This window comes from Lithobates pipiens, unplaced genomic scaffold (genome assembly GCF_037356315.1).
Source record: "Lithobates pipiens isolate NorthernLeopardFrog02 unplaced genomic scaffold, aLitPip1_a1.2 Scaffold_8, whole genome shotgun sequence".
In the NCBI taxonomy this organism is placed as follows: Eukaryota; Metazoa; Chordata; class Amphibia; order Anura; family Ranidae; genus Lithobates; species Lithobates pipiens.
In genome coordinates, this window is record NW_027507903.1 from 108,668,026 (window position 1) to 108,683,025 (window position 15,000).

Sequence of the window (15,000 nt, forward strand, 5' to 3'; positions counted from 1 at the left end):
GAAAAGTTTGTGTAATAAAAAGGGTTAAATGGTTTCTCATGATTGATTACACTTACTTAGTTTACCCCATTTTTACAGCTGCCTCTGGTTCTGCTCCTGTACAGACATTAAATTCAGCGCAGTCTTTATTACTAAATGAAATACAGTATATGTAGTACATACTACAATAAAACTATAGCTGTTATGCTGTGGGACCTTGTGAGCTCTTTTACACAAGCTATGTACACAGAGGCGGCTGATTTTGTCTATGTTCTGTACCAATGTGCTGAACTATATCTCTACATACGGTATTGCTAACAATAGGCAGAATCAAACAGCCATCTTTATAATTGTGGGTGTTGCAAACTTTCCACTCTGCATCACAAACCCACTTCCTTCAGTGTGGCTGGTAATTTTTAGCTTGCAACTCTAAAAAAGAATCTTTGCTGATAGCATTTGTATGAGCAACCCTTTCATGTATGATGTCTGCTAGACCAGGGGTAGGCAACTTTCTTGAGCACAGTGTGCTGAAAAATGTTTTCAAAGAAATTGAGCGTGCCGATTTGTACAAAAAAAATTCAATTTCACACTTTCAATCACGAAAAAGGATTATTTTTTTTTTTTTTATAAAGTATGCTGTAAACTACTTGAGCAGTGACAAATTAACATCCTGCACTGTCATGCCTCAGATCAGCCCCAAATCCTGCAACCCCGCACTTCAGATTTGCCTTCCCTTTGTCCCAGGTCACAATGTCTTAAGGGATTTACCTTGCATGTCCCAGATGTGTTCTGGCGATTCAGGTGTATTTGGCAATCACAGGGCCCATTCGGAGATCACTCACTGTTTGTGATCATGGACAGGCCAAAAAGGGGACTTTCTGCTGCTTCTGTGACCTTTCTAGATGGCTCAGACAGACTATGACTCTGGTCTATTCTATCAGGACTTGGGTTCCTCCTTTCCCTGTTAAGGCGCATTCTACTTTGCTGCTTATTGCTTCTGGGACCTTCCATCATTGGGCGTCAGCTCCGCTGGTTTGCAAGGTGGCCATTTGGTCGTCGGTGCACAATTTCACAAATTTCTACAATGTGGCTGTGTTGGCATCTTAGGATGCTTCTTTTGGCCACAAGGTGTTGCAGGCTGCTGTTTAGAGGGTCTATTCCCTCTTGAAGGGGTATTGTTCAGGTTGGGCTCCAGTTTGTTTCTGTGTTTGAGCGCCTGTCACCTGGTTGACCTGGTGTTAGCCTTGGGATTTTTTGTTGTCCCATCCCTCATGTTTGGCACTGTTTTGGGACGTCCCTATGGTTCTGAATAAGGAAGCGCTGTGTCTGTCAATGAACGAATGAGAAAATTGTATTTTTGACTTACTGTAATATCCGTTTCTTTGAGTTCATTGACAAACAGCACCTCACCTCTATGTAGTTTTTAATGCTTCTGACACTGCTTGGGGCAAAACTGAAGACCTATTGCAGAGAGGGGGGTGTATATCACCTAGGACTGCCCATGGGCATGGCCAAGTCATCTTCTTTTTTTTTTCTGCTAGTGTCCTACTTGTGTAGGGGGCGATATAACCCTATGGTTCTGAATAAGGAAGCGCTGTGTCTGTCAATGAACTTCAGAGAAACAGATTTTATGTTAAGTCAAACACTTTTTTTCTTTTGTCATTTTTAAGAGTACTGGAGGGTTATAGCCCCAGTCAGTTTAATTTTTTTTTACCATGCTTGTCCCATTGCAGAGATTGCCCTTCACTTCCTGCCTCATAGCCAAATGGGAAGTGAGAGGAATTCTATGCAAATTAAGGGAATCTATTTCCCGAGTCTTAAACTGCAAGGGATGTGGCCTTGACAGGAAGGGTTAGATCATATTTAAATTAGGGGTGCACGAGTTTAGTCAGGCCTAGGGCAGCACAAAAAAAATACACTACTGCCTATAACAAAGTAATTTGCTTGATTAAGAAGTCAACACAGCATGAAATTATCAGCCCCTGATGTTTACTGGCAGTTGTAAAAAAAATCTGTTTTTTACAAATTTTCAGTAAATTTTTACTGGTGGTTGGCAACCCTGCTGCAGTCAAGCATGGTGGTGGGAGTGTCATGGTCTGGGGCTGCATGAATGCTGCCAGCACTGAGGGACTACAGTTCATTGAGGGAACCATGAATGCCAACATGTACTGCCAGACCTAAACCTTATTGAGCATCTGTGGGGAAACTCAAGGTCTTTAACATCCTCCAGCTCTGTGATGTCCTCATGGAGTGGAAGAGAACTCCAGTGGCAACCTGTGAAGCTCTGGTGAACTCCATGCCTAAGAGGGTTAAGTCATTGCTGGAAAATAATGGTGGCCACACAAAAGATTGATGCTTTGGGCCCAATTTGCACATTTTCACTTAGGGTGGTACTCACTTTTATTGCCAGTAGTTTAGACATTTATGGCTGTGTGTTGTGTGGTTTTGAGGGGGTGGCAAATTTACACTGTTATACAAGCTGTACACTCACTACTTTACATTGTAGCAAAGTGTCATTTCTTCAGTGTTGTCACATGAAAAGGTATGATAAAATATTTATAAAAATGTGAGGGGTGTACTCCCTTTTGTGAGATACTGTATATTCTTTTTAGCAGAGACACTAGAGAATAAAATGGCAGTTGTTGCAATATTTTAAGTCACACTGTATTTGCGCAGCGGTCTTTTTAAACGCAATTTCCCGGGGAAAAATACACTTCAATGTATTAAAACAAAAATCTAAACTGTAAAGTTGGCACAGATTTTTTTTTGTATGATGTAAAAGATGTTGCGTTGTGAGAATCGTGATCTTTATTCCAAGCAAACGGTGATTCTCATTTTAGCCAGAATCATGCAGCTCTACAACATACAAATGTCAGAGTGCTTCAAATAAAATGACTGCCAGCAAGTCTCCATATATTCAGTCACCAGTGTAGCTTTGAATTATTTGCAAAGTATGGAAGCCAAAATAAAACTGTTTAAGGTCCATGTTGTACCCAGCCCACTTTCATTACTGAATTTGTTCTTTTATAAAAGAAGCCTGAAAAAGTTTTGGTCTGTCAAAATGACTGACACCGACTTCTGAAGGACTTGGTTATAGCTTTCAGTAGAATAAAGTACCAGTGGTTGGTTGAGGAGAAGTCTTTCCAAGATGTACACATGGTTAAAAATCTCTTGCTTTGTTGCTTTCAAATACTGTATGGACTAGTTATACTGCTACATTTTTTTTTTTTTTTTTTACACTTTTCTTGTTTTTGTATTTTATAGGTCTGATGATACTTGGTCAATTAACATCTCTCTGAGAGACCTTTCCCAAGCCTTACTCCCAACATGTCGGTGGTGCAGGTTTGTATGGTCTTTTTTAATACTTTGAATATTTACTAATCAATTTCTGGCCTGCATGCAATTAGATTTACATGTTGCCTTATGTATTTAGTGTTTTTTCCTTAGAGGACAGCTTTAGTGGGTTTACATGTCCTAATCATACAGGACCCATGTAACAGTATTCATAAACCATGGATTATAGGCTCGTACCTTCAAGTGATTGGACACTGGCTGTTGATGACATGCTGCCTTGGGGCACCTCCCCAATAGCACTACTCCACTCTGAGAGTCCTCATGTCTTACTAGTGTCTGAAGGCGATGGACCCTTTCTCCTTCCCCCTATAAATCAGCATCACTAGTTTATTTTTCCATTATTTTTTTAGATTTCTTCAACCAGCCCATGCTTTTCACGAACACCAACACATGGGCGGTGTATCCAGATCAGTGTAACATGGGCAAAACTTTGGGAGCAGTACCTGGACCCTACACTGGGGGTGGCCTGTAATGCTGCTGTGTGGCACTGGATTCTGCATGGGGCATTGACACTTCATGAAAAGTGTTTTTATCTGCAGGGGTGCTATACAGTGCCAGGACTGTGGTCCTTCACTACCACCCTGGTAACGGGCCACCCTGTCACTCTACTGGTCTCACACTTCTGCCGCTGTAAAGTATGCCTTTCCTCTCACCCTTTCACCATGAGGATTCATAGCAGTACAGTTTACATATGGGTTTTCATGTACTCCTTAAGGACATCTTTACCCTATCTTTCTCACTCTACAATACCCTCAATTGTAGACATGGCAGAGAACAAGTGAAAGGGAGCCAGTTCTAACAGCAGGTGAACATTTACTCTGCCGATTGCCTGCACAACTCTCAGCCTCAGAGTGCATCCTTTGTACCGGAACAGGACCCAGTTTTAACACCAGTCTTTGAAACTGATTCTAGCTTTACTTAAGGCATGCAATATATATATACTTGTGCTCATAAGTTTACATACCCTGGCAGAATTCATGATTTGTTGGTAATTTTTCCTAGTATGAATAAAACAAAAACATTTCATTCATGGTTAGTGTTTGAAGTCTGAAGCCATTTATTATCAATCAGCTGTGTTTATTTTTAAATCATGACAACAAACTACCCAAATGACCCTGATCAAAAGTTTAAACACCCTGATGATTTTGGCCTAACATGCACACAAGTTGACACAAAGGGGTTTGAATGGCTATTACAGGTAACCATCCTCACCTGTGATCTGTTTGTTTGTAATTAGTGTGTGTATAAAAGGTCAGTGAGTTTCTGGGTTCCTGACAGACCCTTGCATCTTTCATGCAGTGCTGCACTGATGTTTCTGGTTTCTGTATTGTGCAGAAAGCAAAATAATTGCCAAAGGATCTGCGGGAAAATGTAGTTAAACTGTATAAAATGGGGAAATGGCTATAAAAAGATATCCAAGGAATTGAGAATGCCAATCAGCAGTGTTCAGCGCTAATCAAGAAGTGGAAGATGAGGGGTTCTCTTGAAACCAAACCACGATCAGGTAGACAAACTAAAATTTCAGCCACAACTGCTGGGAAAATTGCCTCAAACCTTCTGCCACATAGTCATTTGGAGTGATGAAACCGAAATTGATCTTTTTGTCCACAACCATAAACGCTACATTTGGAGAGGAGTCAACAAGGCGTAGGACGAAATTCCTACTGTGAAACAGAGGTGGATTGCTGATGTTTTGGGGATGTGTGAGCTACAAAGGCATAGGGAATTTGGTCAAAATTGATGGCAAGATGAATGCAGTATGTTATCAAAAAATACTGGAGGAACATTTGCATTCATGAGCCAAAAAGCTGCGCATGGGACGTACTTGGACATTCCAACATGATGATAAACCAAAACACAAGGTCAAGTCAGCCTGTCATTGGCAACAGCAGAATAAATTGAAGAGTCTGGAGTGGCCATCTCAGTCTCCTGACCTCTCAATATCATTGAGCAACTCTGGGGAGATCTCAAACGTGCAGTTCATGCAAGACAGCCCGAGATTTTCCAGGGACTGGAGACTTTTTACCAAGAGGAATGGGCAGCTTTACCATCTGAGAAGAGCCTCATCCACAAATGACACAAAAGACTAAAAGCTGTCATTGATTTAAAGGGGGTAATACACGCTATTAAGAACTAGGTATGTAAATTTATTGATCAGGGTCATTTGGGTAGTTTCTGTTGTGATTATGATTTGAAAAGAGTGAACACAGTTGATTGATAATAAATGGCTTCAGCCAAACACTAACAATAAGTGAAAAAGAATAGTTTTTTTTGTATCGTCATTCATAGTCTCTGAAAAATGGCCAAGAAATCATAATTTCTCCCAGGGTATGTAAACTTATGAGCACAACTGTGTGTGTGTGTGTGTGTGTGTGTGTGTATATATATATATATCTCTATCTCACAGTATCTCACAAAAGTGAGTACACCCCTCATGTTTTTGTAAATAACTTATATCTTTTCATGTGATGACACTTTTCTACAATGTAAAGTAGTGAGTGTACGACTTGTATAACCATGTAAATTTGCTGGCCCCTCAAAATAACACACAGCCATTAATGTCTAAGCTGCTGGCAACAAAATAGAGTACAACGCTAAGTGAAAATGTCAAAATTGGGCCCAAAGTGTCAATATTTTGTGTGGCCACCATTATTTTCCAGCAGTGCCTTGCCACCAGAGTCCTCTTCCACTCCTCCATGACGACATCAAGGATGATGTATGTTGGAGACCTTGTGTTACACCTTCCATTTTTGTGGATGCCCCACAAATGCGCAATAGGGTTTAAGTCTTGAGACTTGCTTGGCCAGTCCATCACCTTTACCCTCAGCTTCTTTAGCAAGGCAGTTATCATCTTGGAGGTGTGTTTGGGGTCGTTATCATGTTGTAATACTGCCCTGCGGCCCAGTTTCTGAAGGGAATGGATCATGCTCTGCTTCAGTTTGTCACAGTACATGTTGGCATTCATGGTTTCCTCAATGAACACTAGCTCCCCCAGTGCTGGCAGCACTCATGCAGCCCCAGACCATGACACTCCCACCACCATGCTTGACTGTAGACACGCTTGTCTTTATGCTCCTCACCTGGTTGCCACCACATTCACTTGACACTAACTGAACCAAATAGGTTTATCTTGGTCTCATCAGACCACAGGACATGGTTCCAGTGATCAATGTCCTTAGTCTGCTTGTCTTCAGCAAACTAATTTGTGGGCTTTCTTCTGTATTATCTTTAGAAGAGGCTTCCTTCTGGGACAACAGCCATGCAAACCAATTTGATGCACTGTGCAGCAGATGGTCTGAGCACTGACAGGCTGACCCCCCCCACCCCTTCAACCTCTACAGCAATGCTGGCTGCACTCATACGTCTGTTTCCCAAAGAAAACCTCTGGGTATCACGCTGAGCACGTGCACTCAACTTCTTTGGTCGACCATGGCAAGGACTGTTCTGAGTGAAACCTGTCCAGTTAAATTGATGTATGGTCTTGGCCACTGTGCTGCAGCTCAGTTTCAGGGTCTTTGAAATCCTCTTATAGCCCAGTCCATCTTTATGTAGAGCAACAATTCTTTTTTTTTCAGATCCGTGACATGCCATCTTGAACTTCCAGTGACCAGTAGAAGAGTGATAACACCAAATTTAGCACACCTGCTCCCCATTCACACCTGAGATCTTGTAACACTAACGAGTCACATGTCATTGGGGATGGAAAATGGCCAATTTGGCCCAATTTGGACATTTTCACTTAGGGGTGTACTCACTTTTGTTGCTAGTGGTCTAGACATTAATGGCTGTGTTGAGTTATTTTGAGGGGGCAGCAAATTTACACTGTTGTACAAGCTGTACATTTCTTCAGTGTTTTCACATGAAAAGATATAACTTGTTTACAAACATGTAAGGGGTGTACTCACTTTTGTGAGATACTGTGTGTGTGTGTGTGTGTGTGTGTGTGTGTGTGTGTGTGTGTGTGTGTATATAGAGATGGAGAGGGATATATATATATCTATATCTGCTGCATCGATCCAATGCTGCATCGATCCAATGCTGCATCTAAAACTGAGATCCAAATCATCAGAGGTTTTTGATCCCTCAGTTCTCAGCCTTCAGTGAGCAGAGAGCTGGTGGCCCTTCGGCACTCAATGGAGCGCTGAGCTGTGGAGGGAGCAGCTGGCTCTGAATTAGTGGCTCACTGGGGGGCTGAGCCAGCTGCCAGTCCAGGACTGGCTCTGTGACATCAGTCAACAGGGCTCTTGCCCACTGTCCTCTATAAACGGGTCACAGAAATGCAAAATGAACTGCACTCCTGTGATCCCAGGAGAAGTATAGCCAAAATAGGTTTGGCTATACTTGTCCTTTTAATACAACTATCTTTATTCAGGGCACAAAAATGCCCTGCCTCTTCTTCTCCCCATTTCTCACCATGTTATGCTTATCATAGAAGGTGGCAGTGTTGGAGGAAGCTGTCGAATATTTCTCTCCACCCACATTGCCAATGTATTGAAGGAGCTTCACACAACATGCTTGCTTGTTGATAAGCTCATTGGCTCGGTCTGCAAAATCCTTGACATTGTGCAAGTTGACTCTCCTCCATCTTGCCTCGCTTCTTTGGGCATAGAGATACCTACAAAAACTTGTGGCTTATTCTATGTTCATGAACAAAATAGAATGCGTAGTTTATATCAATTGGGTCACACCTGAAAGGATTTTTACGCGCTTAGAACGTTTTGCTGTGCCCTATTCAGTCCAAAAGTCAGCTAATTCATGTTGTTTCTGTCCAAAATAAACATCTCACTGTACCTATTGAAGATGTTCCTCCTTTCAAAGAGTTGACAAACTTTGAGCTGCTCTTCCACCTGGCAGGCTAAACCCTGTAGCCAGCTCTCCCTGCTAGTTCTGTATACAAGACTGCAACCCCTGTATTTCAGGACCATTCTGTTGCTGAGCAATTACAATTGTCTTCACTTGCCTTAAAGCGGGGGTTCCACTGTCTGCAACCTTTTTTTATTTTTTTGCAAAATGACAATCATTAACATGGTCAATTAGATCACTTGTTCGGTTTTAAAATACATTCTGTCCGTTTTCTCTGCATAATATAACTTATAAAAAGTCATGCTGCCTGTTGTCATCTTCACATGCCCACAGGCATCCTCTTCCAGGATACGGTGCTGCTGATGGACCAGCATGCACCGCCCGTTCGAGCGCCGATCTCGCGCATGCGCAGTAACACTGCCATCAACCCCACAGGTTATCATCACAACGGGCGGTGTCGTAGGAAGTCCCGCCCCGTTGTGATGGCAAGAAACATAAACAAAGGCAAAACCTTGTGCATTTCAGCACAGTCCAGCCCACAGACTCATGGGAAACTGACACTCATTTCCCATGAAGCAATGCAACTAAGGAAAGGAAAAATATCACAGCGGAAGAGGAACAAAGCAGATTAGCAGATTCTGCATAGCAACAGAGTGTTCCAGATAAGTGAATTTTTTTTTTTTGTCAGAATGATTTTTAGGACATTAAAAGGGAGAGGATAAGGTGAAATGTGTTTTCAGGGTGGCCCTCCACTTTAACATGCTTTGGGACACCTCTTGAGACAAATATACAGAATGTCTCTAATCTCTATTCATATGCACAGAATCTTAGGGTGCTGAAGATTTCCACAGAAGGTTGTGCCTGTAAATGGTGTCAAGCATATGACCTTCCCGGGAAGACATTTGTTTGGTGAGGCACTTGGCCAATTCATTGGAGGTCATGGGTGGGAAGGTAAGCATACTAAATCCACCCTCATCAGGCGACCCTAGCTCCTCAAAATGCAGAACAATTGCACACTCCAAGCTTCAACCTAAAGTTCAACCATTCAGCACCAGGCTTAGCCAACATAGTCCACCAAGTCTTCCCTATGCCCCCTTCAAAAAGAAGGGGTGCACTCATTCCTTAGAGTGGGGAGATGTCTATTGCAGTTTACATCTTTCTGGGTAAGAGATGTCCCAGATTTTTTGGTTCAGTCAGTGGTTTCTCCACAGGGTATAAGTTAGAGTTCAAAAGTCTACCCCCTTGCTTCTTTCTCTTTCATATCAACCAAAAACTTCCCAAGTACAGTCTGATTTCCAGAATGCCCAGTCCTGTCACAGGAGAGGTTCAAAGGATTTTACTCAAACCTGTTCACAGTACCAAGGCCCAAAGAGGAGTAAACATCCTATCCTGAACTTAAGCAGAGTTCCTCCTAAAAGTGTATTTTCCGCTTTAAGGCATCCTCCCTAGCTCACATTTGTGAAACTGTGCTTTTGGGAAGGAGGGGGGAGCGGGAACCTGATTTTGACAGATACCTGCTCCAAATTCAGTTCCAGATGCCTTAGGTGTTGGGAACCGAAAGCTTTCTTTCCTGAAGTCTTCTGGGAACACATGACAGGTCCCAGAAGACTTCGGGACCAGTCGCAGAACACAGCACCACTCGGGCATGTGCGGTGGGCACCCTGATGTGAAGCCATAAGCTGTCACAGATGGGTGCCCATAGTAGAGATTCTGGCGCGGAGGACTCGGGGAGAACATGGTTGCAGTGAGTACACCACTGGATCGTGGGACAGGCGAGTGGCTGTTTATTAAAAGTCAGCCGCTACACTTTTTGTAGCGGCTGACTTTTAATAGACAAACAAATAACTTATTTAAAATCCCTCAGCAGATTGCATCAAATTCCAAAATTTTGCATGGAATCCACTAAGTCAGTAATTGCCTTTTGAGATGGAGAGAGTGCATGCGTTTCATGGACATTCAAGATGCCTATCTGCATGTTCCTATTTACCCATCTCATCAGCAATTTCTACATTTTGCAGTGACAGACAACCATTAACGGCTTGTTGCACTGCCCTTCGGCCTATCCTATTTTCTAAAGGTTTTCACAAAGATCTTATCACTCTTGCTTTTACCTCCTCAGAACTCGGGGCATTCGAGTGACAGGCTAACTAGAACGCCTTCTCCTGAAGGATTCTTCTCCCTTACAAATCTCAGTAAATGTTCAAAAGACGGTACCGCTGTTCCAGGCATTTGGCTGGGTGATCAATTTCAACAAATCTGCTTTTCAGCCTTCCCTGTGCCTGGAAACCTGAGTCTAATCCTGGATACATTGTTCTGCCATCCTTGTGCCCTGCTCCTAAACATCCAAAGGAATTCTCTCGAATTGCCTAGAGCAATTGAGGTGTACCTAAAAGCTACTGCTTCCATTAGACAAACTAATTCCCTATTTGTTCCTTCCCTGGTTAAGGTCACCCTGCTTCAAAATCTTTCTTTGCACACCGGATAAGGAATTTGATTACAAGAGCTTGTGCTCTTTAAACAAAAACCTCCCTCTGCACTGTTACCTGCCTGCTTCATTACCTCTGTTGGAGTATCCTGGGCCTTTGGGCTCCAAGCCTCTGTTGCTCAACTGTGTAGGGCCTCCATCTGGTCTACTGTCATACTTTTCCAAAGTTTTACCAGTTGGATGACCATTGTGAATGCAGTGTTCTGCCATACACTACAGGACACAGGCCACCTCCCCTAAATGATCCTTACTCATTATTGCTTGCTACAAAGCTGAGGACCCAGACTCGGGTAGACTTATAGTGGAGGCACCCTAGAGGTGTATCTCACAAAAGTGAGTACACCACTCGCATTTTTGTAAATATTTTATTATATCTTTTCATGTGACAACACCGAAGAAATGACACTTTGCTATAATGTAAAGTAGTGAGTGTACAGCTTGTATAACGGTGTAAATTTGCTGGCCCCTCAAAATAACACGCAGCCATTAATGTCTAAACCACTAGCAACAATAGTGAGTACACCCCTAAGAGAAAATGTCCAAATTGGGCCCAAAGTGTCAATATTTTGTTTGGCCACCATTGTTTTCCAGCACTGCCTTAACCATCTTGGGCATGGAGTTCACCAGAGCTTCACAGGTTGCCACTGGAATCATCTTCCACTCCTCCATGAGATCACAAAGCTGGTGGATGTTAGAGACCTTGCGCTCCTCCACCTTCCGTTTTTGAAGATGCCCCATATATGCTCAATAGGGTTTAGGTCCGGAGACATGCTTGGCCAGGCCATCTCCTTTACCCTCAGCTTCTTTAGCAAGGCAGTGGTCATCTTGAAGGTGTGTTTTGGGGTTATGTTGGAATACTGCACACTTGTCTTTGTACTCCTCACCTGGTTGCCGCCACACATGCTTGACACAATCTGACCCAAATAAGTTTATCTTGGTCTCATCAGACCACAGGACATGGTTCCTGTAATCAATGTCCTTAGTCTGCTTGTGTTCAGCAAACTGTTTGCAAGCATTCTTGTGCATCATCTTTAGAAGAGGCTTCCTTCTGGGACGACAGCCATGCAGACCAATTTGATGCAGTTTGTGGTGTATGGTCTGAGCACTGACAGGCTGACCCCCAAATCCCCCCCCCCCCCCCCATCCCTTCAATGTCTACAGCAATGCTGGCAGTACCCATACGTCTATTTCCCAAAGACAACCTCTGGATATGATGCTAAACACTTGAACTCAACTTCTTTGGACCATTGTGAAGTCTGTTCTGTGTGGAACCTGTCCTGTTAAACCGCTGTATGGTCTTGGCCCCCGTGCTGCAGCTCAGTTTCAGGTTCTTAGCAATCTTCTTATAGCCTAGGCCATCTTTATATAGAGCAAAAATTCTTTTTTTCATATCCTTAGAGAGTTCTTTGCCATGAGGTGCCATGTTGAACTTCCAATGACCAGTATGAGCGATAACACCAAATTTAACACACCTGCTCCCTATTCACAATTGAGATCTTGTAACACGAACGACATGACATGCCACTGGGGAGGAAAAATAACTAATTGGGCCCAATTTGGACATTTTTACTTAGGGGTGTACACCCTTTTGTTGCCAGCAGGTTTGACATTAATGGCAGTGGGTTGAGTTATTTTGAGGGGACAGCAAATTGACACTGTTTATACAAGCTGTACACTCACTACTTTATTTTGTAGCAGAGTGTAATTTCTTCAGTGTTCTCACATGAAAAGATCCGATAAAATAGTTACAAAAATGTGACGGGTGTACTCACTTTTGTGAGATACTGTATGTGAATGTTATCAGATTAATGCAAATAGTCATATCAGAGTTTGGTAGTGTTTTAAAAGGCTTGTTTCTATGTATAGTTTGTAAATGAGTATGGGATGCAAATACCTATGCAGGCACTTTCCTGCTTGTTAAAGAAAAGTGACGACTTTTACTTCCCTCTCTGTGTAAAACCAGGCGGTCTCCTCCTAAGTTGAATAAACACAATGAACACTTTGTCTGGTTCAGCTTGTTAAGGCCCCTTCCACACTTGTGCGACTTGTCCTGAGACTTGGGACTGCAAAGCCGCATGACAGGTCGTACCCCATGACTTCCAATGAGTACCATTCATATCTGTGCTACTTTAAAGCGGAGTTCGACCTTAAACAAAAATTGTTAAACGTTCGGAGCTACAAATACTGCAGCTGCTGACTTTTATAAGGACACTTACCTGTCCAGGACGCCTGCGATGTCTACACCCAAAGCCGATCTATCCCCTTGGCTCCAGGTGCAGGCACCAGCATTGCTAGTAGGGGAATCAAGAAGTGAAGCCTTATGACTTAACAGCCTGGTTCCCTACTGCGCGAGTCGCACTGCACATTTTGAGTGGGCCCTGCTGTCTTCTGGGACATGGTGTAGATCGCTGTGAATACTGTGGTGATCTTTTGCCAGAAGTGGGAGCAAATACCTGTATTAGACAGATTTATTACACACAGAGTGATATATTTCAAGCATTTCTTTCTTTTAATTTTGATTATTGCTTACATCTAGGCAGAACCCAAAATTCAGTATCTCAGAACATTAGACTATTGTGAAAAGTTCAGTATTGTAGACTCATGGGGGAGATTTACTAAAACTGGTGCACACAGAATCTGGTGCAGCTCTGCATAGAAACTAATCCGCTTTCAGGTTTTATTGTCAAAGCTTAAGAGTCCATTCACACAGGGGCAACTCCTGATCCGACTTCAGGTCGCCCCTAGTCGCCTCAGGTCGGACAACATTTAAAAAGCAATGTAATTGAATGAGAGCCGTCTTAATGCACACTACTGAAGTCGCTCTGACTTCAGAAAAGGTTCCTGTACTACTTCTATCCGACTTGTAGGCGACCGGTACCCATTGATTTCAATGGAGATCGCCTCCAAGTCGGATCTCCGTCTATACGGAGGCGACTCTGACAGAATTATCAGCTCTCGAGGGAACTCCACGCCAAATTTCTGCAAAAAATTTGGCGTGGGTTCCCCCTCCGAGAGCATACCAGGCCCTTAGGTCTGGTATGGATTCCAAGGGGAACCCCCTACGCCGAAAAAACGGCGTGGGGGTCCCCCCCAGATCCACACCAGACCCTTATCCGAGCACGCTACCCGGCCGGCCAGGAAAGGGGGTGGGGACGAGCGGGCGGCCCCCCCCCCCTCCTGAGCCATACCAGGCCGCGTGCCCTCAACATGGGGGGGTGCCTTGGGGGAGGGGGGGGCGTGCGCCCCCCAACCCCAAAGCACCTTGTCCCCATGTTGATGAGGACAAGGGCCTCTTCCCGACAACCCTGGCCGTTGGTTGTCGGGGTCTGCGGGCGGGGGGCTTATCGGAATCCGCGAGCCCCCTTTAATAAGGGGGCCCCCGGATACCGGCCCCCCACCCTATGTGAATGAGTATGGGGTACAATGTACCCCTACCCATTCACCTGTGAAATAAAGTACAAAAAAAAACACAACACAGGGTTAAAATATTTTATTGCACAGCTCCGGGGGTCTTCCGTCTTCGGGGGTCTTCTCGCCGGACTCCTCCGCTATCTTCTTGTAGCTCTTTTGCTAGCGGAGGAGTCCGGCTTTCTTCCTCGCCGCCGGCCTCCTCTTCCGACTTCGGGGGTCTTGTCCCCCTCTTCGGTTCTTCTGCCGGGCCACCGCGCCTTCTTATAGCTCTTTTACAGGCGGTGGCCCGGTCTTCTGTCGCCGCCGCCGCCTTCCGTTCTTCTCCTTCTTCTTCTCCTGGAGATGTTGACTCGACGAGCTCTCCGGCCGGAATGCCAGGGACGCGCTCCGCTGCCACTTATATAGGGACAATGGGGCGGTGTCACATGGGTTGATGTCACATGGGTTGATGTCACATGGTGACCCAGCCCCCTTACCATGTGACATCAACCCATGTGACCAACCCATGTGACATCAACCCATGTGACACCGCCCCCATGTTGAGGGCACCCCCCATGTTGAGGGCACGCGGCCTGGTACGGCTCAGGAGGGGGGGGGGGCGCCCGCTCGTCCCCACCCCCTTTCCTGGCCGGCCGGGTAGCGTGCTCGGATAAGGGTCTGGTGTGGATCTGGGGGGGACCCCCACGCCGTTTTTTCGGCGTAGGGGGTTCCCCTTGGAATCCATACCAGACCTAAGGGCCTGGTATGCTCTCGGAGGGGGAACCCACGCCAAATTTTTTTGCAGAAATTTGGCGTGGAGTTCCCCCTTGAGCTCATTCTCTGCTTGGCCACGGCAAAAGTCGCCTGGCCTGGGGCGACTTGTAAGTCGTCCCAAGTCAGGTTGAAGTCATCACAAGTCGTGTTGAAGTCGTCCCAAGTCGCGCTGTGATCTTAACTCAAGTCGTGTACAAGTTGCCTCACTCAAGTCG

General features: G+C 44.5%; 1 protein-coding gene across 1 annotated transcript in view; it reads left to right on the forward strand.

Annotated features, from left to right (window-relative positions):
• CSK (C-terminal Src kinase) overlaps positions 1-15,000 on the forward strand; it is a 178,227-nt gene that overhangs the window by 88,973 nt on the left and 74,254 nt on the right. The window contains exon 2 of the mRNA XM_077471049.1: positions 3,244-3,321. Within this exon, the coding sequence (XP_077327175.1) occupies positions 3,307-3,321 (15 nt within the window). The 5' untranslated portion in view covers positions 3,244-3,306. The remainder of the gene's footprint in view (positions 1-3,243; positions 3,322-15,000) is intronic.